The 26252-nt window shown below is 40.6% G+C and overlaps 1 protein-coding gene across 1 annotated transcript; it reads left to right on the top strand.

Annotated features, from left to right (window-relative positions):
* The first annotated feature begins 1051 nt into the window (after positions 1-1051).
* On the top strand, positions 1052-25023 carry TBX18 (T-box transcription factor 18). The gene is made up of 8 exons (XM_077782313.2): positions 1052-1794; positions 2574-2757; positions 4280-4381; positions 7327-7498; positions 13833-14000; positions 15179-15243; positions 18892-18986; positions 21461-25023. The coding sequence occupies exons 1-8, from the start codon at positions 1533-1535 to the stop codon at positions 22183-22185; spliced, it is 1773 nt and encodes a 590-aa protein (XP_077638439.2). The 5' UTR covers positions 1052-1532; the 3' UTR covers positions 22186-25023.
* Positions 25024-26252: the final 1229 nt, after the last annotated feature.

The following is a 26252-nucleotide window of genomic DNA, read 5'->3' as shown; positions in this document are numbered from 1 at the left end:
GGAAACGGTTACGTCTCCTAAATAGCAGCTATTTCCGTTTCAGATTACGATCAGAAATCTTAGCTGTGCCACTTGACGGCCCGAACAGGACCTCCAAGACTGTGACTTAGGCGAACCACATCACTTCTCTCCGTTGCCCAAAACAGCATCAGTTTGAGATCCTAGTCCCCTAAACAGTGAAATCTGCCCCACTGATTTTTCTTTTTCTTTTTTTTTTTTTTTTTTTTTTCAGCTGGAGGGTTTCTATTCTGATTCTTTCAAGGGAGGACGTCACTCCATTTAGTTCTGAGGATTAAAAAAAAAAAAAAAAGGAAAAATGTCCCAACAAAAGAAGGATAAAAACAAAACAAAACAACAACAAAAAAACCCCAAACACAACAAAAATCTCACTAGCTTTTTACATTTCCCTGAATATGCAAAGAAAAGAATATCTGGTTCCAAAACTTTAGTAGTTTTACTCACTGGAAAGATACAAAAGAAGATTTTCCCTGTGACTATTTTATGCACCTGAATATGATTATTACTAAAGTTGCTGCGGCTGAATGCATCGATGTTCATACAAGGTTCGGTTTAGTTCTCGTTTTATTGCAACCTCAGCGCTAATGGGTTGGGTTTAGCGTAGGTTTGTGGATGCTACGCTGGAACCTCACTGCAGCCAGAGCTTGAATAACAACGCGATGAATCTCCAAACGCAACAGTAACAGCAATAATTCCTAATTCCTTACAGCAAAACAGGACAAAACATCATTTTTTAACGTCCGAATCGTTTTCCCGGCCGAAACGCTGCGCTCCAGGGGAGCCCCCCCTTCCCTCTGCGTTTTGGGGAGAGTTACGGCTGGGGGCGGGGGTGTCCCTTTAGCGTTCATTGCGGGTGCATCTGCCGCGGGCCAGGGGCTCGGGGCTGTTTGGGCCTGGGCGGAGGCGGGCGCGGGGTCGGCGGGGCGCTCCCCCCGGCCGCGGCGGCGGGGCCGGGGCGGCGGGGCCGGGGCGGCGGGGCCGGGGCGGCGCTGATTGGGCTGCGGGCGGCCGAGCCGCACCGCCCCCGCCCCGCGGCTCCGCCCGGCCCCCGCCGCCGCAGTGACACTAATGAGCGAGTTCTTCCCACAGGTCTCCTGCCTGGAAGTGCTGACAGATCAAGGCAACAAATTTCAATTACAAGCCCTAATTTGTGTCCGCAGAGCGTTTGTTACCCATGTCAGCCCTGCCTGGCCCATCAGACGGGGCAGAACGTGGAGGAGGAGGAGGAGGAGGAGGAGGGGGAGAGAAGGAACGCATCTGCAGAAAGGAATAGAATTTTTTTCCACTTTAAAAAAACTCAAAACAATCCCCCCCCCCAAAAAAAAAAAAAAAAAAACCAAAAAAAAAAAATCTTGGCTGATAACTCGGATTTAAAAAGAAAGGCGAGGAAAAGCCCCAGCCCCTTGCCTGCGCGGTCGGGAGGACGGGAGGGCGGCCGGCGCGGCGGGCCGGGCGCGGGTGCCGGTGCCTGCGGCCGCGGGGCGCCTGGATGCGCGGGCTGTAGGGCGGCGGGCATGGCCGACAAGCGGCGGTCCTCGCCAGGCACCACCATGAGCCTCAAGGCTCACGCCTTCTCCGTGGAGGCTCTCATCGGGGCCGAGAAGCAGCAGCAGCAGCCGCCGCCGCGGCTGCCCAAGCGGAGGAAGCTGGGCGGCGAGGACGAGGCGGCGGAGGACGAAGGCGGCAGCGGCTGCTGCGCCAAGAGCTCTCCCGCCGCCGCCGCCGGCAGGACCTGCGGCGACATGGACCTGGGCTGCGCCGCCCGCGCCCCCGCCGGTGAGTGCCGCCCCTCGCCCCGCCGCTGCCCCGGCCCCGCTCCTCGGCCGGCCTCGGGATCTCCTTTCCCCGCCGCGACCGGCGCTTTGATTCCCCGTTATCCCTTCTGTCTTTCCACGCTGCGTGGGCACCCACCACCCTTCCCGCTGGCCTGGCGGTGAGGATCCGCGGCGCCCCTCGGACGCCGGCACGGGGCAGGGCGGCTGCCGGCGGGGCTGTCGGTGCCGCAGCGCGGTGGAGCGACGGCGGGGGGCTGTCCCGAGCCCTGTTTCGGAGGAAAGGCAAAAGCGCTTATATGACACATATGCGTACGTGTGCTGCTGAGAATGCATATGCAACTATGTATATAATTATGTGTGCATATATATATATATATATATATATATATATATATGTATATATGTATATATATATACACACACGGACACAACGCCCACATATACGTGTGTGTGTAATTTGCTGTGTGTGGAGGGGAGCGCAGTTTCACGCTGCGGGGCAGAAGGCCGTGGCCGAACGAAATGCGCCGCCGTCCTCTCTCCCCGGACGGGATGCCGCCCGCCTCGGTCCGGGCACGGCGCGGCGATGGGGGCAGCCTGTCCCTGGCAGCCCGGCCGTGCTGCCGCGGTCGGGTTGCCTCCTCCCCGGAGCCAAGGCTGCGGGCCGGGCCGGGGCAGGCCGTCTCTGCTGCCGGGCTGGCTGGTCGGCCGGGGCTGAGGGAGCCCTCGATGGCGAAGTCCGCGCTGGCCCGGCCGCTAGCGCTCGCTCCGCTCTCTCCGCAGGCGGCTGCGAGGAGGGCTTCCTGGCGGGCTCCCCGCCCGCTTCCCCTGGCGGCTCCCCCAAGGGCTCGCGGCCCGGCTCGCCGCTGCCCACGCCGCAGGCGCCGCGGGTGGACCTGCAGGGCGCCGAGCTCTGGAAGCGCTTCCACGAGATCGGCACGGAGATGATCATCACCAAGGCGGGAAGGTGAGGGCACGGCGGGGCCGCCACCCGCGCGCTCCCGGGGCGGGCGGGCACATCAAAGCGCCCCAAAACCGGGGGAACCCTCCAGATTTACGAGGCAGGTAGATGGCGATAATGTTAGATGGGCACGGGAACATGTGGCGTTTCGGGTTTCCTGTTCATTAGGGCGAGATCTGGGAGCCCCGTGCCCTTCTGGGGGGAAGCCTTTCCCCTTTCCAGGGGATACACATGGTAAAAACCTGGGAAGTATAAAAGTATTTGAACTTATTAGAAATTACAAAAACATATTTTATTGAATCCATATGCTACCGTCTGCATTTCCAGAGAGGCTTTATTAATGATTGAAACGCAGCCTTAAACAGCACAAAGCTGCATTTGTTTTAAAGGAGTCCAGTCGGGGAATTTTTGTTTTATCTTACAGGTGCACTGAAATAACAGCAAAAACTAGTTAGCCATAGTCAGGTTTTTACCTCCCTACTTATTCAGAAATGGTGGAGATAGGATTTTTTGTTTCCAGCAACTACTTTTAATAGATTGGTTTTTAATATATATATGTGTATTTGCACAGCAGCAAATACTAAGTAAACTGGAATAACTTTCAGATTTATAAAATGCAGGAGAGTATTTTATTAGCTTGCAGTCAGGAAGTTACTTTTTTCTTTTTTTTTTTTCCTTTGTGCTTCATAAATGAATTTTTCTGATAAAAAGCATGCCAAGATAAGAGCTAAGGGCAGTTTTATGTTCAAACCACCCATTGGTTAGTTAATCCTTTTCTCCACAGAAGGATCTAAATCTTGAACGTTTGGATTTTCACCGTTTTTGTTTAATTTTTTTTTCAGAAATTTGCTCATAGATTCGTTTCTGCTTTCAATAAAGAAGTTTTACTATACCTTTCAAAGACAGAGTAGCTCTCGCACTTCACCTTTAGTATGTTGCAGACAGGAAGTCCCGTGTCAATAAAGACCATATTGTTGGGTTAGAGCATGGCACATTGGCTTTTATAACTGCATCCTTGCGGTGTTATAATTGTATCACCGTAGATTTAGCTTTCTAATTCGCTGCTACAGCAATGATACACAATTTTTCTGCTGTCACTTGAAACTTTAGTGGCAATTTGCCTTTCTGTAAGCCTTGGGCTTCCTGGGTGGAGGTGGTGTTTGCACATCTCCAGGAATACATTTCTTACTAATATCTCAAATGGGTTTTAAATGTGTGTACTGCTAAAGTAAAGTCTCAAACCAAATGATTTACTGTCTAACAATAAAGTTGAAATGATGTGGTAATAGCTGTACTCCCAAAGCGTATCCCCAAACATACAAAGCATTGTTCGAGTAAATGCACTTTAGAAATCTGTTTTGACATATCGAATGGGCCATTTCATGGCTATGTAACTATAATCGTCCAAAAGGACTCTGTAGGCTAAAAGGAAGAACTAGAAAAATCCCACGAAGCAGTTACTTTTCCTAAACAACCATTCCTGAGTCTGTTTCGTATTAAAAATGACCTCTCTCTTTCCAATGTTCAGGCGGATGTTTCCTGCAATGAGAGTGAAGATCTCAGGTTTAGACCCACATCAGCAGTATTACATTGCTATGGATATTGTGCCAGTGGATAACAAAAGATACAGGTATGGTGACTTTAAGGCAAAAAACATATGATGTAAGCTATAGGGTGCTTGGCTGTTGGAAGAAACTATTAACACAACATAAATTAGCAGAAGATCATATTTAACTCTCCTTGAAGGTTCTTATTTTCGTCACAGTGTATTTTAAAAGACCATATTGTACCAAGTATGCAAAGGCAACTAAAATTTGTGTTGAAGCTCTTTATGATACATTTGCCTCACACTGTGTTTGTCCTGTGGGCAGATGCCCAGGTTTGGCTTTCAGAGTGCAGCTCTAGTGCGGTCAGGAAATGTTATAATATTTTATTCCTTCTCCTGTCAGTGGGAATTATTTCCTATTAACAAATAAATACAAAAATGTAAATTTTTTAGTACCAAATGTTATTAACATCTATTAATAACATTAATAGCATGGATATCTGATTTAAATACTTACAAGCTATCTTATAAATAAGTCATGCTTCAAATTGCTTATAGAATTTAATTTAGGAACTGTTTATCACTGAGATATTTGGTTGCTTAAACTAAAAGAATGGAATATTTCTAATTACTGTTACTTAAAGAATTAATGGCATTATTGTCTGGAGAATGATGTGAGGAACGAGAGGTTGTTCTTTGAATATTTAGGAGTAGAAACTTTGTGCTGAAGCTCTCACTGTTTTGAGGGTAGTTGTGGGAGCTGGATGGGCTCAGCAGAGCCACTTGTCCTGTAGAAATGATTGCAAGATTGAGCCCGCAGCAGTTCCTGTTGTGAGTTGAAGCCGTTTCCAAGGTCTTGCTTTACAGATGCAATCCCATGCTCCAGAGTAGCCGGGGGGAAGCCTGGCCAGAGTAGTTCAGAGGAGACAGGATCAGGTCTTTACCAATTGCGGGTTTGATTGTTTTAACCTATACTTAGTATAATGTAGGGAAAACCACTGCAGAATTAATTCTAGAACTAGGAATGTTTCAGACCATGATTAAAAGGTTGGTTCTGCAGGAATGCTGCCTTGTTTCCTAAGCAAACGCTGCCCTGTGTTTTTTCTTTACTTACCTCATTGACTGCTATTTTGTAATTTTCTTGTGTGGTGTATAAGATGTTTCTTAGGACCATTTTAGATTTTGAGTTTTTCAACAAGAGGCACCAGATACCAGGGCTGACAATGCCCAGCATATACAGTCAGGGGAGTCTTTCCTGTTTCTACCATAGACGAAAAAATGTTTCTTTTTCCTTGTACCAGTGTAGTGCAGTTTGAATGGAAACTTTTCTTTTTTTTTCTTTTTTTTTTTTTGCTTTGTGTTTTGTGCATTTATTTAACAATCTAAACATATAATTCCTAGAAGGTCTGAACAAGTAATAGAAAAAGCAAGGTAGTTATTCCAAATTAATTTAAATGTTAATACTAAAAATTAAAAGCAGTTATACTGAGTATGAATTGTTTAAACCTCATTTCATTTAAAATAATTACAGTCATACTAACCTGCACTGTCTTCACAGTGTGGTACATGGTGCCCAGATAACTGAAGTAAAAAGAGTTGTATGAAGAGCAGTATTTTCTTAGTTGGCAACCAAGAATTTTTTGTATTCATGTATTAGTAACTATACCTTTAACCTTTCCACTGAATTTTAGTGTTTTACATGTTCCACCTGGTGCCTCTTCTCATTCTAATTTGTGCTTTTTATTTCTGTCTGTTATTTCAACTCTGGCTGTTTGTGCAGCTTCACACACTGTCTTGCAGATCTTTAAATTTCATAGAAATGACAACAGTGACACGGAGTCTAGTCTTTAGCTGACAGAGCAGATAGCAAAACTAATGGAAATAAAGAAAATTACATCTAGGTTTGTATTTCTAGCAAAATTTGGGCTTACAAATATATGGAAACTTACGCTGTAGCTCAAAATGTGTATTTATTACTAAATTTGTATTTATGTGTATTTATAACTTTATTTACTTTTCTAGGGAAAGCATTTATTTAGTATAAACCAAGAAATATAAAATAAATGAAAAATGTTTACAACAGTGATCTGAGGTGGAGAATTTGTCTCCAGTAGAGAATTTCACCAGCATCCTAGATCTTAGCTATGCAGCTTGATCTGAATTGTATGGAGCGATTCTTGCATTGGATCATTCTGTTTTCTGTTCTGACTGTGTTGCTTGTCTTTTTCTAATAAGGAACGGAATTGTGCAAAGATATAATTTGGTAAAGTCTTTATTGTTTTCATTTAAAAAGACAGATGAATTACAGGATTTTTACTGTACTTGAAAAAAAACCCTTTCAATTAATGCTTTTTAAACTGCTTTGTGAAATGCCTGCCTTCAAAATAGGTTTTTAACCAAAGCAGGCACAATTTTTGTTATAAAATCATCTTGTCAGCATTGGCCTATCAAATGAAATACAGACTTCATGTTTTCATCTTTAACTTTTTTGCAATACTATTCAAGACTATTAATCATGTATACTAAAATATCAAGAGCATAGTTTCACATACTTTCATTGTTTTTCTCAATCATAATGTTCTTTCCCTTCAATAGCTTTATTTATAGGGTCTTATGTTAGATTCAACATGATAAATCTTCCAAATATGGAATTACTACTCAATTTGATAAAAGAAGGACCAGATTCTTCCCTATTTGCTGATGCCTTTTCAGAGCAGAGCTGTAGCAGTCAATGAACTGACACCACCTTAAAGCTCATTTTGAAACCTAGCGTTGAGACCGTGACTGATTTTAGGAAGAGTAAGATCAGGTCAGAGTATGGATTTTTAACCTTATTTTTGCAGGTGCCAGGATGATGCTTTGAAACAATCAAAAAAGAATTATTTTTATTTATGCAAAATTGTGTCCTTTCATGTTTTGTTAATTGATGGGTTTTTGCGGTAAGCATGGACCCTAAATTATTTATGCTGAATGGGTCTAATAAATTCTTTTGGTGCTTGTGGTTAAAGGTGTTTGTTTTCCTTTTACAGGTACGTTTATCATAGTTCCAAGTGGATGGTGGCTGGTAATGCTGACTCCCCGGTGCCGCCTCGTGTTTATATTCATCCTGATTCACCTGCCTCGGGGGAGACATGGATGAGACAAGTGATCAGCTTTGACAAACTGAAGCTTACCAATAACGAGCTGGATGATCAAGGGCATGTGAGTACTCGCTCTTTCCTTGGTGGCATCATGTGTAGGCGCATTGCTCAACCCTGAGAGGCTCTGATGTACAGCTTCGGAGCGCCAGAAATAGGCTTTACTTTTCAGAGTTGTTTTGGAACTTTACTGTCCACATCTAAAAGCTTCTTACTTTCTGCCCTGATAATTAACTGCTTATTACAGCCTGCTGTTTTACTCCCCGCTCAAATAGAGGGCTCCTTCTGCAAAGTACGTCTTTACAAGGCTAAATTGCCTAATACAGAGGGGCAGAATTGCTCTCAGTATTTCCCACGGAGCATGCTATTCGCAACTTCTCCTACGATCGAAAAGGACACTTAAATTCACAAGTCGCTAGGAGAAACATTAATAGTGTGCAATAACTTCACGTGAATAAAAATACACTTAAGTATTTTCTTAACCTAAACGTTTGTGTGAAATCCCATGAGGTGTTAATAATTGCAGTCAAAAACGAACAACATGGGAGCTGGGTTTGCTCCGATGATGATTTATTGCATACCTTATGAAGCAAGACCCTTTCACAGCTGAGGCTCATTAATTCTGGAAAAGCTGGCGAAGACGTATGCAGTATGAGTGTTCTGTTTGCAAGTTCTAAATTGTTTAGTTATGACATTATCTAATGTGACAAAATGTGTTATGTTAATATTTCCTTTTCTCTTCAAAACTGTTGAAACATGACAGATGTAAGCCAGTATCATTCCAGCAATCCCTAAAATAGTTTTACTTGACACCTTAAGAAATAATTAAAAAATGAGGATTGTTTTTAGTCGGTGTGAAGTCTTTGATTTTACAAACCCCTGTAATAAATGACAAATGTTGGCATCCTTTCAAAAGGAGCATCAACTTCCAAGTGGTAATTTTAAGATGTTAGAGGAAAAGTTTTGAAACAGGATGTAGATTCCATTGTCCTTAGTGTAACCCAATTTATTAACCAGGATACTTTCTTCTTCAAGGAAAGGAGTGAAAGAAAATATACCTGGTGCAGAGCACAAAGACACCACACTCATCTTTCAGTATGGTTGTAACTCTGTGACATTGAGCCAGGTATTTTGCTAATAGATAGTCTGAGATTTTTCCTCCTTATTTGTGTTTGAAAATGCAGTGAACAGAGGCAGGAATACAGGGGCATGGCTGACCTAACAAAATGTGATAACAAGGATAAAAAGAGTTCCATTTTTGCAATAGTTTTCCTTATTTTATTTTGGTCTTCCTTAAAAGAAATGTAGGGGTATTCATGCCTCTTCAGTTAGCAGTGCTTTTCTTGGATGGTACAAAGAGGTTTTATATTGCTTCATTCCAGAATTACAGTTATCGAGTCTTATTTGGGAGTGTCCATTTGAGTTAAGGTTAGCGTATGAAGTTCCCTCAGTTTCCCCAGTGTTTGTGTATTTGTGATTCCTCTCAAGAGGGACTTGTTTTCCCTGAATCTTGAGTCTATCGTAAGGGCTCTGAAAGTGAAGCAGATGCAAATGGATAAAATGTTGCTTTTCCAGCAGCGAGCTGGTTTTTGTACTCGGTGGGTGCAGAGGGAAGGTCTGTGGGTACTGTGTGGTCCACCCATGCACTTGCAGTTGCAAACAGCCCTGTGATAAAATCTCAGCTATGCAGAGAATTGTGTTATTCTATTTTTCCATCCCAGATTTTAGCTTTGTGTTAATTCTGAACTGAAACCTGTGTAGTGTACACAGCACACTATTATTTGTAATATAGGGGGATATAAATTTTCTGGTCTTTAGCTAAGTATTTTGGCTTGGAAATGAGTGAAGCAAAGCTCAAGTACAGTGATTTGAGACACATTGAACTGATTCAGAGCTATGGCAGTGCCCCTCCTCCCCAAAATGGAAATTTAAGTATTGAAATAAAAGGACAAAAGAAGGATGACTGTAAAATAATTTCATATTTCTCAAATCTGGAAAATTGCAAACATGTCATTCATAATTACCAGAAAAGGCAAAAGCAGAAAGCAGAAAAGTGTCTCTTCCAATGGATACATTTTTTCTTTTAAAGCTATGGTAGTGTGGAATGCTGTATTGAAAAAGCTATGCAGCCTCTGAATGCCTCTAGCAATAATGGAAAACGAATAATCATATTTTGTGATGAATATAAAAAAAAACCCAACAATTGTTTCTCATAAGTAGGAAGAAACCATTTTTCTCAGGAGGGTAACGGGACGGATGGCGAATTAGAAGAGCTAGGAGTCAAGGGTGTAGAATCCCTCCAATATCTGTTCTTGTATCAGAAGTTCTGACTCTCCCTCCCCTGCATGGACATGGGGTATATTTAGGTTATTAGAAAGTAGGTTATTTTCCTCTCGTGCGTCGGAGAGTGGTTCAGAGAAACCTCAGTGGGGTTTCCACCAAGCAGTGTTGGCCTTTAGCTGTTGTTCTTTGGGAATGCCTCCCTGCTTTCTGCTTCTGGCAATTTAATCCGTGTTGAAATTGTTCCTTTATGCTTCCTGTGCTTGTCAAAGGTATAAACTTTTGCAGAGTTTTTGTGTTAAAATCCTGGGGGTAGGCTTTGATCTTGAAGGCTTTGAGGTAAGGAGCTTGCATGATGTCAGTCTAGAGCCCTTTCACCTATTCTAGAGTATTAACTCTCAGAATCTCTGAGAGAAGTGGTACATGTCCATGGGAATAGAGACAGTGTTTGCAAATAGGCACTAAGGTATAAATCCTACGCAGTATTTATGTTGTGGTAGTAGTTGGTGGCAGCCAGTTCATTCCCCTTGCATCGTATTGCCCTGGGATTAGCATTCTGTAAAAGGAGATCAGCCATCTCTGAGAGACTCACTGCTCGAGCACTTTCCAGATTCCATGCTGCCTGCTGCTATTTTCATCAGCATTTCAAGTGGGACTTTGTGACTGAGCAATTTTATAGTGCTGCTCAGCTCAGAGATTTTTGAAGTGCATATCTGTACATAGGACACTCTCTGATACATGGGTTCCACTTGCAGTCTGTGGAGATGAAGCAAAATTTGTATAGCTATGTTTTCCTTGTGTGTTTCTGATATCAAATAGAGTGAATTTCCTTCTTTGGAAATACTGTACTCCTACAGAGCCATTAAAGACACACACTATGGCTTCTGTGTGTTTCATGTAAATTGTGATGCTAAGGAAAAGTAAACCTGGATTTTGCAGTTGTCACAGAAAAGTTCATCGTCTGGATGCTCTTTGCTAATGCCTCTCGTCCCTCTCTCATCTGCGGAGTGAGTGCTGCATTGTAAAAGCAGTCTCTCCCTCCGGCTGGTTAGAGCTGGCTAATTTTTCTATTTCAATGCAGTTTTTAAACTGAATTTCAGTGGAGGGGAAAAGTCAATATTTTTTATGCTATTTTCCATGCTTTTCAACTGAGTATTTTTTGATGCCGAGGAACATCTTTTAACTTTCAGTGAAAATGAGGCTGTTAGTGTGTTAATTGTTCCTTGGTGGTTGGGGTGGGTTTTTTTCCCCATTTGAAAGTGGGGCGAGGCTGGAAGCGGAGGCAGACTGTAACTCTGCCCAGACTTGGCTCCAAGTAGCGAGCTCTGCTTACAGTCACTGGGCAGTTATATGTTCTTGTCACAATGAAAAACTGTGAAACATCAGTATTTGCACTTGCAGTTTTCGTCTTAGTACAGAGGGAATCCATGTTCCTCAGCTCTACACACTTCCCTAACTGTCCGAGTGCTTGTGCTTTGGAGGGAGGATAAAGGAGGATTTTTGGCAAAAAACAGCAGCAAGGACTGTGTTGGTAGTGGGGAGGTGACTCTGTATTCTTGGCACAGTCATGTTGCTGGAGGATTGGCGTCTCCCCTGTGAAGGAGCATCTGTCTCTCCTTTGCTCTGGATGAGATGGTTGTGCCACGGTGGTGCTCATGCTCAGGGTCAGCTCTGAGGCGTTATTGTGGCAGAAGCTGTCAAAAGCCATTGCAAAGGTAATGCCAGCTTTGTGTGGCTGCAGGTGTTCTGGTGGCCTTTGCTGTGCCTCTTACCTGTGCGCTCCCTGCTGTGGTGTCTTCTGTGTGATCATGATTTCTTGACAGCTGCTGCGGCCAAAGTTTAATTTTACTTTTTGTGGGAGAGGTTTATTCCCGCATGAAATGTTTTCATCTTGTTCTGTGAGGACTTTGGAGAGAGAGGCAGGCCATTCAGCTGTGAGTTGAATGTAATGCCAGTTCATATTTGGGAACACAGTGGGATTTCTGATAGGGTTTTTTTTTTGGTGTTGGATTTGAAAGACATGAAGGGAAAGTTGCTGTTACTGCGGATAAACTGTTAGGTCCTATTGGTGCTTTTAAATGTGCAAGCACTGTGAAATGGAAAGCTGGAATCTCCTTCTCCTTAGCTTTCTCTTCGCAGACTGTTTTTGGAGTGCATGTTGCATCTCCCTCTCCTTTTATGTCCTGTCTTCATATGTTGCACTTTAATTCACAAGGGCTTTGCAGTTATGCATTATTTAGAGTTTGGAGTCCTTCAGATCACAAACAAAGATCCCATTGTTAGAAGACATGGTACAAAATCAAGAAAAAAAATATTGTTATGGATTTGTTAACTGCCAAAACAGTGTGTCAGCACAGGAAAATTCAGTACAGGACAGAGGCCAGACAGGTTGTTCTTAGGAGATGACATGGATCAGTTTAGCTGTAATAGCCACCCAGATAAGCGGTGGGAGGTGTTCATCTTTGTGCTGCTTTGATATCACTTGTTCTGATGTGTGAGCAGCGCTCTTTGTGGCTGCCAGGGTTATCGTTGACGTGTGGGCCAGCAGTGGTCTGCGCCACAGAGCTGATGGGGTCAAGTAATCCGTGTGGGAGAGAACATGGCATGCTCAGTGACACACAGACAAATAGCGAGGCACGGAACAGCAGCGGACTTGAGCCGTGCAACATCTCTTCTTGATAATTTCTTTTTCTGTTGCACCGGTATCTCCCCTGGTACCACTGGGTGTTCACAGGAAAACAGGGTGAGGAATGTGCTGTCTTCTCTGCATTTTCATTTTGTAGATCTTTGCCGTTGGAGAACTGAGTGTTGTATAAGAGAAAACGCTTTTGCACGATGAAATATCTTGCTCTGCTCAAGATTTAAGAAACTTGAAAAAGACTTCATATGAGAACATCCATAGGGCACTCCCTGAGCAAATTAATTGGAGCCTGTGATGTCATTGTCAAAACCTTACTTAAAGGCTAATGAAACCCCTGATTATCCAGAAACTTGCCATACCAAAACAGGGTCATGTAATCTGGACAGGACCAAGTGTATTAAACTAGCCAAACTCCAGTTTATCCAAACAAATGTAATGTCCTTGATATAATTTGGGTGAATGAGCTTCCGTAGTGTCTGACATAGGGGCTCTGTTGAGTGCTTGAGCACATGTACATTCTGAGCCTACTCAAGGAGCAGGAAATTAAAAAGCTTCCTCAGAATGTTGATTAGTGGTTCCACAGGCCAATAGCCATAGGACTATTTATTTATCAAGTTACTAATTTCTTATGGCTTCCAACAATAATAGCAGAACTTCAGTATTTTTTTTCTTGAAATCCTTTAACAGTGGTTACCTGAAGTGGGGTAAAATAGAGGAAAAATTCTGTGGTTTGAATCTTCTTTAAAACTGGGGTGCAGTACCAAGAGGTATTTGTGTATTTAATTTTATGCAATGTGAGTTCATCCACTTCTCTTTTATGATTTATTTTTGATTCAGTTTTTATATGCTGGGAGGGTTTTTCAATTAAAATTCATTGTCTGTTTTATAGATTGATTGTTATTAACACTTCAGGGTTTTGGATTTTGTTATCATTTTACTTTTAAGTTTATGCTTCTTCACAGTGTGAGAGTCTCAGTTTGTGTTCCAATCAAGATTTGTTTCCAGCCTTTGGGATGTAAGGAAAAAAATTGCTCCAATAGTCCATTCTGGAGGTTTCAAAAACAAAAGGCAAATTTTTGCTGCTGTTAATCCTGTTGGGTCAAACCCAGACTTCAGTGGAAAAAAGTGACAAAACTTTCATAATTCCAGTGGGACCTGGACTTCACTCCTGATTTCTCTTTTAATTTTTTTCCTTTCTTTCCTTTTTTTTTTTGAGCCAGTTTCAATTGAGCCAGTCTCTGAATTTGGAGCTCCTGAGTCGTAATTTTTAAATGCTTAGGGTTGGCAATAACATAAATGCATAGGGATTAGACTACTGTAACAAGAACCTTCAGAGGTTAAAGAAAACATTTGATTTCCAGTAAGTGGCATGGTAAACACATACCATAATCTGTTCCAAAAAGCTATTAGCCCTGAAACAGCAGGGTGTCCTTTCTAACAAATGTTGTCTTTTTCCTTGCATGACTTCCCTGCGTAGATTATCCTTCACTCTATGCACAAATATCAGCCTCGTGTCCACGTCATCCGAAAAGACTGCGGAGATGATCTGTCCCCTGTCAAGCCCATCCCTTCGGGAGAAGGGGTGAAAGCCTTCTCCTTCCCTGAGACAGTCTTCACTACTGTCACAGCATACCAAAATCAACAGGTAATTTGGGCTTTCTGGTTAGCACTTTACAGGCTTTTCAGAGCAGACTAGAGATGTAAGAGATAGGAGAAAAATAGATACTGCCATTATATCCCTTATTGAAATAGAATGATCAAAACCCTTTTTTTACCAAAAGTAACTTTCGCTGTTAGCATTGCTGTAGTGCCTGGAGGCTATAGCTGGGCATTCAGAGATGCTGCATGTAAAAAAATCTTTCTTATTATGGAGATCACACAGTCCAATTAGCTTGCTTAACAGTGTCTTGGTTCTAAACACAGCATTGAAGAGCAAGGCAAAGAGCAGTCTAATTTTTAAAGGTGTTTCTGTACCTTTAAATGTAGATACGTGTCAGGAGAGGCTTTTTAAAGCACTTTTGTTCTTGACTCCAGTGCTTTTAATACTCCCAGGACCTTAACAGAGAAGCTGAGTTCTGAAGAAAGTTTCAGTTGTTTTTATTAACTGCATTCAGTCTATATTATTAAGGACAATTTATCTGGATCCACATGGATTCAAAGTCAAAAGTGAACTGCAGATTGTATCACTCGGCTTCTTCTACTTCTTGTTTAAGTTTTAGCAGACAATGACACCATAATTAGTGTTGTGACATTTTATTAATTCTATATAAATTATTTCAGCTGTATTTTTTGAAATTACATACTCATTGATAACTTTACAAAGAGAGGAGCAGGATAGCCATGAAATATAAGTATTTGGCAAATTTCCCATTTATTAAAATAAATTCTGGTTATTTCAGGTGTGGTGTGTTTTGCTGGGTTTTTTGTTGGTTGGTTGGTTGGTTAATTTGGTTTGTTTTTTTTTTTTCATGGAGGATAATAACCTAGAGATAATCTCTCTTTTCACATTTCCTTCTTGACCAGTACAGAAATAAAATTTAATTTAAATTTTATTACAGTTAGTGTACTCTCTTAAATGAAGAAGGACATTTGCCTGAAGTTTTTTCTCAGTAATTCCTACTGCCATTTATCAGTTTTAAATACCTATTAGCTTTTCCAGGGAAGTGCAAAAATAATGATCAGAGGATTGGTCCTTATTTTGCTATTTCAGGACAACCATCTTAAACCATATAAATATGAAGATGTTTCCTCTGTCAACTTTTTTTTTTTCTGTCAGTAGAGTTGTTTTCTGAGCTACTTATCTGAGTTTAATAATATTCACAGATAACTCGTCTGAAGATTGATAGGAATCCATTTGCCAAAGGCTTTAGAGATTCGGGCCGTAACAGGTAGGTGTTGGGAAGGAGCTGGGCTTGTTCCTGCTTACAGAATCAGTTTGTGAAGGCTGTTAAAGGCAAACACTTGTACTTACACACAAACTAATTTGAGAACTCAGACTCCACGAGGGACCACTCCAACTTCTCAGTAATGTTCTCTGTTGTGAGTTGCCATTGCTACACCTCTGACCATCTAGGTCAAGAACAGACTGGCTCTTGGCTTGACTTATGTACTCAAGTTTCCTTTCAGTAGAAGCAGTGACACACCATAAAGGTTGCAAATGGACTTAATGTATAGTCAGGTCCGTGATTTCAGGCTGTGCTGGAAATCTCCTCTTTCTCCTGGCTGGAGACAAGTTGCAGATATCATTGTCAAACTACAAGCTTAGGTTCTCTTGCACGTAAGTTGCACATAGCATGAGTTAATGGCTTGTTTTCTCTTTGAGGGGGAGAAACTGGTTTGTGCAGTAACCTTATGTTACTTGCCTAGGAGGTGGGAGACCTGTGTTCAAGTGTCTGTTTACTGTAAGGAGTTTTAAATCCTTAGGTGAATACTTTTTCTAGCAGGTTAGAAGACCTTGAAATGAGACTGCTTTCCATATCTTCTGGGGCAGATGGACTGATTATTGCTTATTCTCTCTTGATCCATTAATCTTTCAAGATAGCAGTGGGAAATCTGTGTAGTCAAGGTGGAGACTTAGGTCTGGCCTGGGCTGCCAGTGCCAATGAGGTATTTTGCCTGATGACTGTTCAATGCAAGCTACTTAAGCCTGTTTTGAATTGTATGTTAAACCATTTCAGCTACAAAAAAAGCACTATTTCATTGTGGTGTACAGTACACATCACTTCCAGCTACCACATTGTGTTTGGTGTCTGCAGCTGCTATATTTATGACCAGGCCTTGCAGAGAAGGGAGCAGACTGTGCTGGTAGGAATGATCAGAGAGTTTCTTTTTGATAGTTGTTTTATTGAGCTTCTCTGTTAGCAGAAGCTACAGCATTAAAGACTGTTTTACATAAGACCTGAGTTACATAAAACCTGAAACTGGACAGCAAATGAAAGTAGTTTTTGGAAAATGAATACTTATTCATTTTCTAAGGGATGATGTAGTTGTAAAGATTTGCAGGCATTCACTGTAAGTATCTTTTCAGTATGTCTGAGATTTTGTCTTCTATCAAGAAATAAGTATCCATGTTCTGTGGCCACTGACATAAATAGAGCTTTGCCCTCTTTTGTAGCCTTCTGATTAGAAATTAAGTGAACAGTAGCTTCCAGGTTAATGCAGTGATTTAAGAAGCAAAACATGCTGTGTGTACTTTAGGAAGAAAAGGGTTGCCAAACATACCCTGTTTGAAAGCTCTCTGTCTCTCACATAGGCAGTGTCTCTGCTGTGCTTGCCGTTTGCAGAACTATAAAATAAGTACTATGGAACCTCCTAAGAAACCCTGGTCCTCTGAAACATGCAAATTTAGGTGGACTTAGAATTTCTTCCATAATGTTACATGAAACAAGGGAAGATACCCTTTTAGACAGAAAGGAAATAATTGTTCAGAAACAATTGAACAGGTTTTAATGTGGTGGGACAGCTCTGGAATTACCTGAGGATGATGTAAGAGTACTGCATCTGCAAATACACAAACACAGTTATGTGACTAGGTTTTTTTTTTTTTTTTTTTTTTTTTTTTTTTTTTTTTTTTTTGTTGGGCTGCTAGGAATAGTCTGGTTCAGTCATTAGAAAAAAAGCAGGATATTTTGATTGAAAGTTATTTTTTATGGAAATTAATTAAGAAGGCAAGGCCTGAAGAAAGAGCCAGCATCTCTAAAATGGAGAATCTCTAAAATGGAAAATCTCTAAATTGGAGCAGCCTTTAGATGAGGTCTGAGTACCTTTACTCTACAAACACACTCATTACAGAATTGACTCTGCAAACTCTCATTTGTTGCAAATTGACATTGTTTTACTGAGGTCAGTATTGCTGTTTTCTTTTATAGTCTGCATTACTGGATAAGTATGTTTGGGAATTCAACTCGGAATTTTAATTGTCAAGGAAAATTTCTATTGGTATATTCAGTGGATTATTATTTTGCTCTGTTACTAAACACTGAAATTAAATGTTAAGGTTCTGTTATCCTCATTGTTCTAGCTGGTGTGTTTATCATTGAGGCATTTTAGTCTGAAACAGGATTAAAAAATACTGTGGTAAAATTATACCCAGCTTTTCAATATTATTTTAATGCAGCTATCTCACTCTCCACTGCTGCATGCAGTAATTCTGTTGAATTAAAAATATGCCCTTCTAGGTCATTCCCATTAAGTCCCACAGGCCATTTTACAGAAATCAGTGGGTTCACCTTTTATAAACATTCCCTGTGCATTTGCAAAGTGCAACAGAATTTAGGTGCTGAGAGTAATTTCATTCTTCAGCTGGGCCTTAAGTTTTACCCTATAAAAACTTTTACTCAGGAAAGGACCAGAATCTCTCCCTTTAAATACTTTGGGAAAAACAACTGTTTTGTTAAATAAACTTGGGCATTTGATAACACAAATTAGGGTGGTGATAAAATGTGGAAATTGTTCAAAGGCATCTTGTATAAATTATCACCTTGGCCACACTCCTCCAGGAGGTGGCTTTTATCTCTGCTTTAACTAGAAATGAAAATTCACCATTACTGCAGAAAATTAAGGCTATTTTTTAAGTCCAGGTTCAGCTAATAAACGCTTTGTAAGTGTTTCCTGACAGACATTTGTGTTCCTGCTGGAAGGAGTGGGATCAGAACATGTCAGTTGCTTCAGATTGGGGTATTTGTATAATTTAATTTTACAAAGTACTGCTGCTCAAAGGCAAGCACTTGTATTTGGTGTGTGCCCGATGCTGACACTCAACAGGCCTTTGGGGCCCAGCAGCCAAAAATAACACCAAAATTACACCTCTAAATTTATATACCTCTGAGGTGTATTATTTATAAATAATTGTCAGAAAACAAATGGGCCTTTATCTTCAGGAAACAGATTCTTCTAAATAGTGTCTGCCACCATTGTCTACACAGTTACTTCTCTTTTCTCAGGACACTGTTTCAAGAAAATGAGTGAAGACTTTTAGTTTCTAAAGGCACTTTGTTTAGCAAAACAACATTGTTTTATATATGATTTTATTAGCAAAATAGCTGTACATCCTTGCCTTGCTCACATTCTAAGTGTGATTTTCCAGCTTATTAGTAATGACTGGGAATTCTGTTTTAATATAAATTGTCAGTGGATCATCTTAATTCTAGGAAGAAATAGCAGATCATCCCTTTTGCAGTTAAAGTTTTAACTGCCAGAGGGATGATCTCTTTAAGAAACATCATACTAGCAAAACATTTAAAATAATTTTAGCCAAATCTTCCCACTCAAACAGCCCGCCCAAAAGTCGCAAAATATTGAAATAGAGAGCCAGGCTTGTAGAATTGGAAAACATTTTGTGTGCTGTTAGCCCAGTGGTTGCAGGTCCCTGTGGTCTCATGGATAAGCTGTAAGGCTCTTTTCTAAAAAGCAAAATCAACTTGAAAATAATCCTGAAATGTTACTAATTTTTGTATGTTTCTGAGGTCCAGTATCCAGAGACGTGTGGCAAAATACAGCTTGCTTTCATGACACCATAATTCTTTTGTTCTAAATAGAATGGGACTGGAAGCTCTGGTAGAGTCTTACGCCTTCTGGAGACCTTCACTGAGGACACTTACATTTGAGGACATACCTGGGATACCCAAACAAGGTAAAAAGCATCTTTGTTCTTTCAAAACAAAAATGAAAGATGAAGCTGTGCCCATCATACCTTATGAAAGTCTAGGTAAGTGTGTCACTCACAAGACAAAAACAACCACAGAGCAGCCATCCTCCCTCATCAGAGTTATTCTAAGTTAGAAAACTAATGCTAACTCAACCACCATGGTGATAAAAATGTTAGATTGTAAAGAAAAATCAGATCACATGTGGAGGAGAATGCCAGTTATTTAAAGATTGAATAAGCTATTCCTTAGTGTTATGCTCTGGCTAGATACAGAAGGTAGAGATCACTTACAGATGTTCTATTGTACACATCCAAACTGCAGTGTAGGAATGACTTGTTTTTTTAAGAGAGAAAAAAAAAGAATGAGAGAAGAAATGGTCTCTTAAGCAATGAGTAAATTGGAGGAAGCTTAATTTGTTTTCTTCTTAGAACACCTTCTTGATTCTTAAAGACCTGAAAATTGTTCAGTAAATGGGCCAACAAACTTTATCTGCATCCTAGAGCTTAAAGAAATGGATCTCCTCTCTGTTTTGCTCTTTTCTGCTCTTTACTTTTTGTTGGAAACTTCTTTGTTTCCACTTTCTCCATTGTGCAGGTTTTGTCATGAATGAGGAAAATATTTAAATGGCCCATTTGGACTTGTACTCTTTTCGGAGTTCTTTTGTTTCTGGAATATACACCAACGCACATAGAAAACCTCTCAGCCTTTTCCCTGCTAAATCAGACATATTTCTCCCAATGCTTTGCATTTTCTGCTACCAAATTTACAAATATCCAGTCTGGTTTCTTGATAATGTATTGATTGCAAAGTTGTTAAACATCTTCAGAGCAAAAATCCAGAACACAGAGAAATTAAGAGGAATCACTTTTGTCAGCTTTTTGGTCCACTCCTCTGAGAAATCTTGAATTTCAGTCCTTGATATTGGCCACTAAAAGAAGGTTTTGTGCCAAGTCATAGATACATTGGATGAGTGTTGGCAGAATTTTGGGCATAGCATGGGGGTGAGGGATGGTCTCATCAAAACGGCTTTTAATGAGAAGATAGAATGAGACCTGAAATACCTTTTCAGACTGTGTAAGACTGAAAGGTAACATTTAGGAGACAGATCAGCTTTATTGGCTGTTTGTGTGTAGGAGCATTTTTTGGGAGCAGGGGAACTGCTGCCATGAACTTCCTGCTTCCCTTTCTGACCTTGCCTCAGGTTAAGAAGATTGTTGAAGTTACTCTTGATATTCTGGGGATGGAAACTGGGATCCTTGCAAAAACTTTAGTCATCTGTGCCTTGGACATAGAGACTTTGCAAAAGACCCCCTTAGAAATTTGTCCTGTTTTTTAACACTGAGAGTGCCAATCTTCAGATAGTGGAGGCATTGATGGAGATTAAAATAAAAATGTCTCTTATACCAGGATTTCTCTAATGTGGCAGTGTATAATGGTGCCTTGTGCTTGTGGTGTCCTGTTAACAGAGAAGCAGCAGCAAGCAGCATACTTTAGTAATGCATTTTTCTTTTTACTAGCTCACCTATTATGATAGTCTGTTAACTTATTGACAGAATTTCTCTCTTTGCAGCATCAAGCTATTTGATTGTTAATGTGATTCATAAGCAGGAGGTCTTTCTTGTTAAGTGTCTTCTGCCTGGGACACTGTAAAAGGCCCCAGTTAATTTTTCCACACTCAGTTTTCAGGAAGATGCAATCTTTTAAGGAAAGGAAATCTTCCTTGCAGCTGGGAAACTTTCAGACCTGAAAAAAGGCTTCACCTGTAGCAAGCAGTTTGCTTTCAGGAGCATAAAAAGTTCTGATATTGGCAAATGAACAATATGCAAATGATTTACTGCAAACCTATCCATTCAAGAAATGAAGCAGCTATGTGCAGTGTTTGGCCTACACTTTTCCTGAAGGTGTTCTGAATTTTTTGGTTATTCTCAGAATTTTTTGGTTTGAAGTCAGAAGTTTTTTGTTCTGAAGTTGGGAACTTTCCTGAAGCTGTTATCTGTGAGGGCCTCTGAGTCAAGGAACTGGTTCCTCAGCTGGTGCTCTGACAGTGACAGTCAGGCACAGAGTACTTGAAACACATTCTGGACTGTAGCAAGAGCGTAGACAAGCTAAAAATCCTACTTTTGAAGAAGGCTCCCTGTTATGTGGTACTCACTTCGCTACATCTTAACTGCTATGCATTTTCCTTCCATGTCATATAAGAAGTAGTTAACCTTTTGGGCTCTAAATACTGAGTGATGGTTGTAAAAACATAACTTCAATTCTCTTTCTTGGTCAAGTTGTTTCTTTAGCATGCATGTGGTTTATTCACACATTGTCCTGTGCATGTAGGTAAAAAAATTTAATTAATTTGAGTTGGATTTAATCTTAAGGGTTATTATAAAAGACAAAGGTCTTGATCTTTCACCTAGGAAGGGGGCCTTTCCCAGTGTGCTTCTTACACTGTAATATTCTCTTCCAGGAAATGCAGGTTCCTCTACTTTACTCCAGGGAACTGGCAGTGGAGTGCCATCTACCCACCCCCACCTTTTACCAGGCTCCCCTTGCTCTTCTCCCGCCTTCCACCTCAGCCCCAACACCAGCCAGCTCTGCACCCTTGCTCCAGCTGACTACACAGCCTGTGCCCGCTCGGGCCTGACCCTGAACAGATACAGCACCTCCCTGGCCGAAACCTACAACCGGCTCACCAACCAGACCAGTGAGACCTTCGCCCCCCCAAGGACTCCCTCCTACGTCGGCGTGTCGAGCAGCACGACTGTGAATATGTCCATGAGCGGCAATGATGGGGATGCATTCAGCTGCCCGCAGACTGGCTTATCCATGCAGATTTCAGGGATGTCTCCACAGCTCCAGTACATCATGCCTTCCCCATCCAGCAATGCCTTTACCACTAATCAAACCCACCAAGGCTCCTACAACACATTTAGACTGCACAGTCCCTGTGCACTCTATGGATATAACTTTTCCACATCCCCTAAACTGGCTGCCAGTCCTGAGAAAATAGTTTCTTCCCAAGGAAGTTTCTTGGGGTCTTCGCCAAGTGGAACCATGACGGATCGGCAGATGTTGCCCCCTGTGGAAGGAGTGCACTTACTTAGCAGTGGGGGGCAGCAGAATTTCTTTGACTCTAGGACCCTAGGAAGCTTGACACTCTCATCTTCTCAAGTGTCTGCACATATGGTTTGATGAAGCCTTTAAGTAAAAGTACAGTATGTTTGGTGTCTACAATGTATTTCTTTCGGAATATGAAAGGACACTCGATGTAGCTTGTAAAGTGTGTGTATATATAATATGAGAGGAAGTTTCACTGAAATTTTGCCTTGCTTGTGGCCAGATTATTCTCCTATTTTGAGTTACACAGAGTTTGCTGCGGTGCAGACTGCTTTAGTTTTCTGGTATAATACACTTAGTTGTATAACACGTTGGGACATATGCAACAAATTAAGTAAGACTTCCTCCCCTTTCCCCCTCCTCTGTTCTAACCCCTTTAAAGAATGAAGTGACACTTGGAGTATTAAACAACACAAAAAAGCCCACTTATATTTCCTATAGTACTCTATAGTGAGTTTCTTTAAAGCATTCATACAATAAGCTGATGCACCAAAGGCATTTTACAACTTTCTTCTGTTATAAGGGATACAAAGGATATTTGGACTTCTTAGTGTTAAGCATCAAGCATCCAGCCTAAAATAGAAGTTTAGCTAATGGTTTATTTACAAAGTAAACAGAAAGATTAGTTTGCCTTCGCATGATATGCTGTTTTTACTTATCAATGGCACAGCATTCTCACTGAAGATTTGGTTTTATTCAGCATTAGTCTAGATTTATGATTATATATTTGAAGACAAATAATGCATATCCAAATTGTGGTGATAGGAATAATTCAAACAAACAGCACTAGAAGCAGCATTCCTTTGTATGAAATGAACATTGGGGTGCTTAATTTTTGTCAGAGGTAGGGTTTGATGCATTTTTCCTCCACAAATATTGCCTATAAGACATTTACTGGACAGTAAGATATTCTAATGTATCTTTGTTTTTGTATTCTTACTTTTTTAAAGAACAATTCAGTTTGATTTAGGAAAAAAAAAGTGAGCACGATGAGAAATTCTGTTATTGGTTTTACCTGTTTTGTGTGCGAGAGACATGTTTCGGGTTTGGTTTTTTTCTTTTGTATTTGCTTGGTTGGGTGTTTTGTTTTTTGTTTGTTTTTTTTTTTTTTAAGAAGGGCAAAAGGTCCTGCAGCCTCAGTATTTCAAAAATACATTACCTGTATCAATTAGGCAGATGACCCAGTTTGCCCAAAAGTATTTCTGGAAGCAGAATGCTGTCATAGCTGCTTTCCTGTTGCTCAGGTTTTGTCCTGGAACAGGAGAGGTTTCCTCCATTCCCACCTCTGGTTTCTAAATGGCCATTGTAAGAATGTACATCACCATCTGCTCCTGACCAGGCTTCTCCAGAGTGACAAGGACAACAGGGAGGCATTTACCAGGGTGAAATTTCTGTCCTCATCTGCACCTGCACCTGCGCAGCCCAGGTGTGTACCAGTCCTTCTGCAAAAGCTGCTTCTCAGCTGCCTATCTGTCAGAGCTGAACCACAGGGGTTGTGAAACAAACTTTAGTGCTTGAGAGAACAGGTCATCTCCTATAGTTTGCTAATCCTCACTTATATTGTGATGTAAAGGCATTCTAAGGTGGATACAGATGTGTTTGAAAATGCTTCCAAAGTCAGCATTGAAGGAGATTAAGGTCTTTCAGGTTTATGTTTGTTGGATTTTTATTGGTGAAGGTGAATTTTCATGTGTCTCAAGTGTTCCTATATCTTTTCAGGCAAAATAGTGGGCTTACTCACTCTCACTTCAAAAAAGACTCATTTCAGCTAATATTTCTTCAGTGGGATGGAGATAACACATGCAGAAACAGCCTTCTTGCTACCTCCTCTTATCTGGGAATAGAGCAGCAATCTTTAAGCCTCTGCTTAAGCACTCTCTGAAGAATGCTTTATTTTTATTGGTTATGAACTTGTTTCTGTTAAAGATAAGTATAAAGTTAGAAAGAGAAGACGATGCAATTGAGGTGATGTGGGCTTCCTTCTTAAACTTTCTAAGTGACCTTTCTGAGTAAACCTAAGTTCACTCAGTCTCTATCAGATTTTTTCCTTCTGAAAAACATGATGATAGCACTTCTCTTCCTCTGAAAAATGGGTGACAGTACATTGAAGATAAAGATCATCTTTACATTTGATGTGCTGTGGACAATATATTACAGATGAATGGCTGGGTAGTGTTCATATATGAATATAACAAGATAAATTTGTGTACTTCAGGTCTGTTGCTGGTCTTGGCAGTGCAGTATCCTTTGAGGCATATTTCCTAGAAGACATGCGATGCTAAAACGTCATTCAAACTCATGCTTTTTTTTTTTTGTGAGATGGTTCTAAGGTCTGTAGAAGATGGGAAAATTTTCAGCTGTGCAAATTATCATAGCTCTATTGGTTTAAATTAAGAAGTAACTTCCGTATAGTTATTCCTGCTCTAGGCAAAACTTAGAAATTTTGCAGTTGGAAAAATATTAAGTGGAAAGATGATACAATTAATCTGTACTTGAAAAAGCATAAGTAGCCATATCAACATATCAGCTGTGACTAGGTAGAAATATGGAAGAGCTAAATCATTCATGTTCCTATAGGGAGAGAGAAAAAAAAAGGGTTGTGCATGGATATTCATGATGGTGCTCCTGTCAAGACTATGTACTTTATTGTCTGGGAATTTTTTAGAACTGGTCTCTTATTTTTCTTCAAATTATTCTTGTCATATAATCATACAATATTGTTTTATTTGTTCCTTAAAATTTGAATAATATTGTAAATATTGGTTTGTCATTGTGAAAAGACTAGCTTTTTATCAATACAGTAAATGCTATGTATGCATTATATCTATAATTATATATATCTGTATTTTACAAAAATGCCACAGAAAATATATTAAAATGTGTATTCAAACACTTTTTACTACATTTGGAAAACTGAGAGACTTGGGCCTATTTTTTTCATTACAGCTTCAGCAAGACCAAAGACAGTGACTCGAAGGTAAGCTGTGAATTTCAGAGACTTAATACAACAAGTCCACAATTCTTTAACCACTTGCAGTTGAACCTCTCTTGTTATTTCTATGCAAAAGAATAGTCCCAACAAGTGCTGTGTATAAGGAGATACTGGGCTGAAAGCAGAGCTGTGAGGTTTTTATGTGGGGAAAATGGACTGAGCTGCTTGCCAGGGTCTTTAGCCAGTGATGGAACTTTGATACTTCTCACAGCCCATATTATCCTAGCTGCCAAGACCAGTTCAGCTGCGCTGTATCAACTGGATCTGAGAAGTTAGCGCTTCCATGCAACTAGTTTCTTGAGCAGGGGCTTGGTACTTTGCACATTTTCTCTCCCTGTATTTCCTTGGTAATTTGCCCTTTGGTTCTGCTACTTCTAAATGCAAAAAGCCATTGATTTTGAAGGCAGAATTTACAACCAATAATCATGTGGGTATACTGTTACTCAGCAATGAGCAGCATTTCTCCCTCCAGGAATACTGTTAGGCATAGTGGCCTTATTTCCTATTGTACTGCAATAAACGATTCCATGTGACATAGGGCACAGGGCCTGAAAATCTGATTACTTCAGAGACTAGGGTTTCATAGTCACTTAACACCAGCATTGTTGCAAATGACCAGAATTAGGACAAGAGAAGTAGGCATGAAATGCTTGATCATAAATATCAGGCCTCCAGGGAGAATGAAAGCTTCTGTTTTTAATAAGAGAACAGTCCTTTTTTATTATGATTTTATTTTATTTTTTTCTATAGCATCATCAGACTCTAAGAGGGTTCATTTATGCTTCAGCAGAGGGACAACTGGAGCAACTTGAAAGTCATGGGCATTGTTGTCATTAATGCTAGCTAGTAAGCCTGTACCTTAAGCAGTTCAACAGAAGAAAAATATGAATAGTCCTCAGAAGTAGCTCACAAGCTATATGGGTATATTTTTCTTGTAAAGATAATATATCTAATTAATCTGTATAGAACTATGCTTTAAAAGGTTGCCATTCATCATAATGAGTTAGTGCTTTTCCGGGGTTGACTGCAGTTAACAAAAACTGTTACTTTGTCAGTTGAGCTCTTCATTAATGTGATCCTCAAGAATCAATACTTTGCCTTGTATCTATGACAAAGTTGTAGATATGCCAATTTGGTATATGCAAAATTA

This window comes from Lonchura striata, chromosome 3, assembly GCF_050655825.1.
Source record: "Lonchura striata isolate lonStrDom1 chromosome 3, ASM5065582v1, whole genome shotgun sequence".
Taxonomy (NCBI): domain Eukaryota; kingdom Metazoa; phylum Chordata; class Aves; order Passeriformes; family Estrildidae; genus Lonchura; species Lonchura striata.
Note: the sequence above shows the minus strand (reverse complement) of the source record. Positions and strands in the feature narration are given on the sequence as shown.

Bases quoted from the DNA above. Each gene is read 5' to 3' on its own strand.
- TBX18 (XM_077782313.2), top strand. From the start codon at position 1,533: ATGGCCGACAAGCGGCGGTCCTCGCCAGGCACCACCATGAGCCTCAAG. The intron at 4,382-7,326 runs GTATGGTGACTT...TTCCTTTTACAG, and splicing joins GTGGATAACAAAAGATACAG to GTACGTTTATCATAGTTCCA. The intron at 14,001-15,178 runs GTAATTTGGGCT...TAATATTCACAG, and splicing joins CAGCATACCAAAATCAACAG to ATAACTCGTCTGAAGATTGA.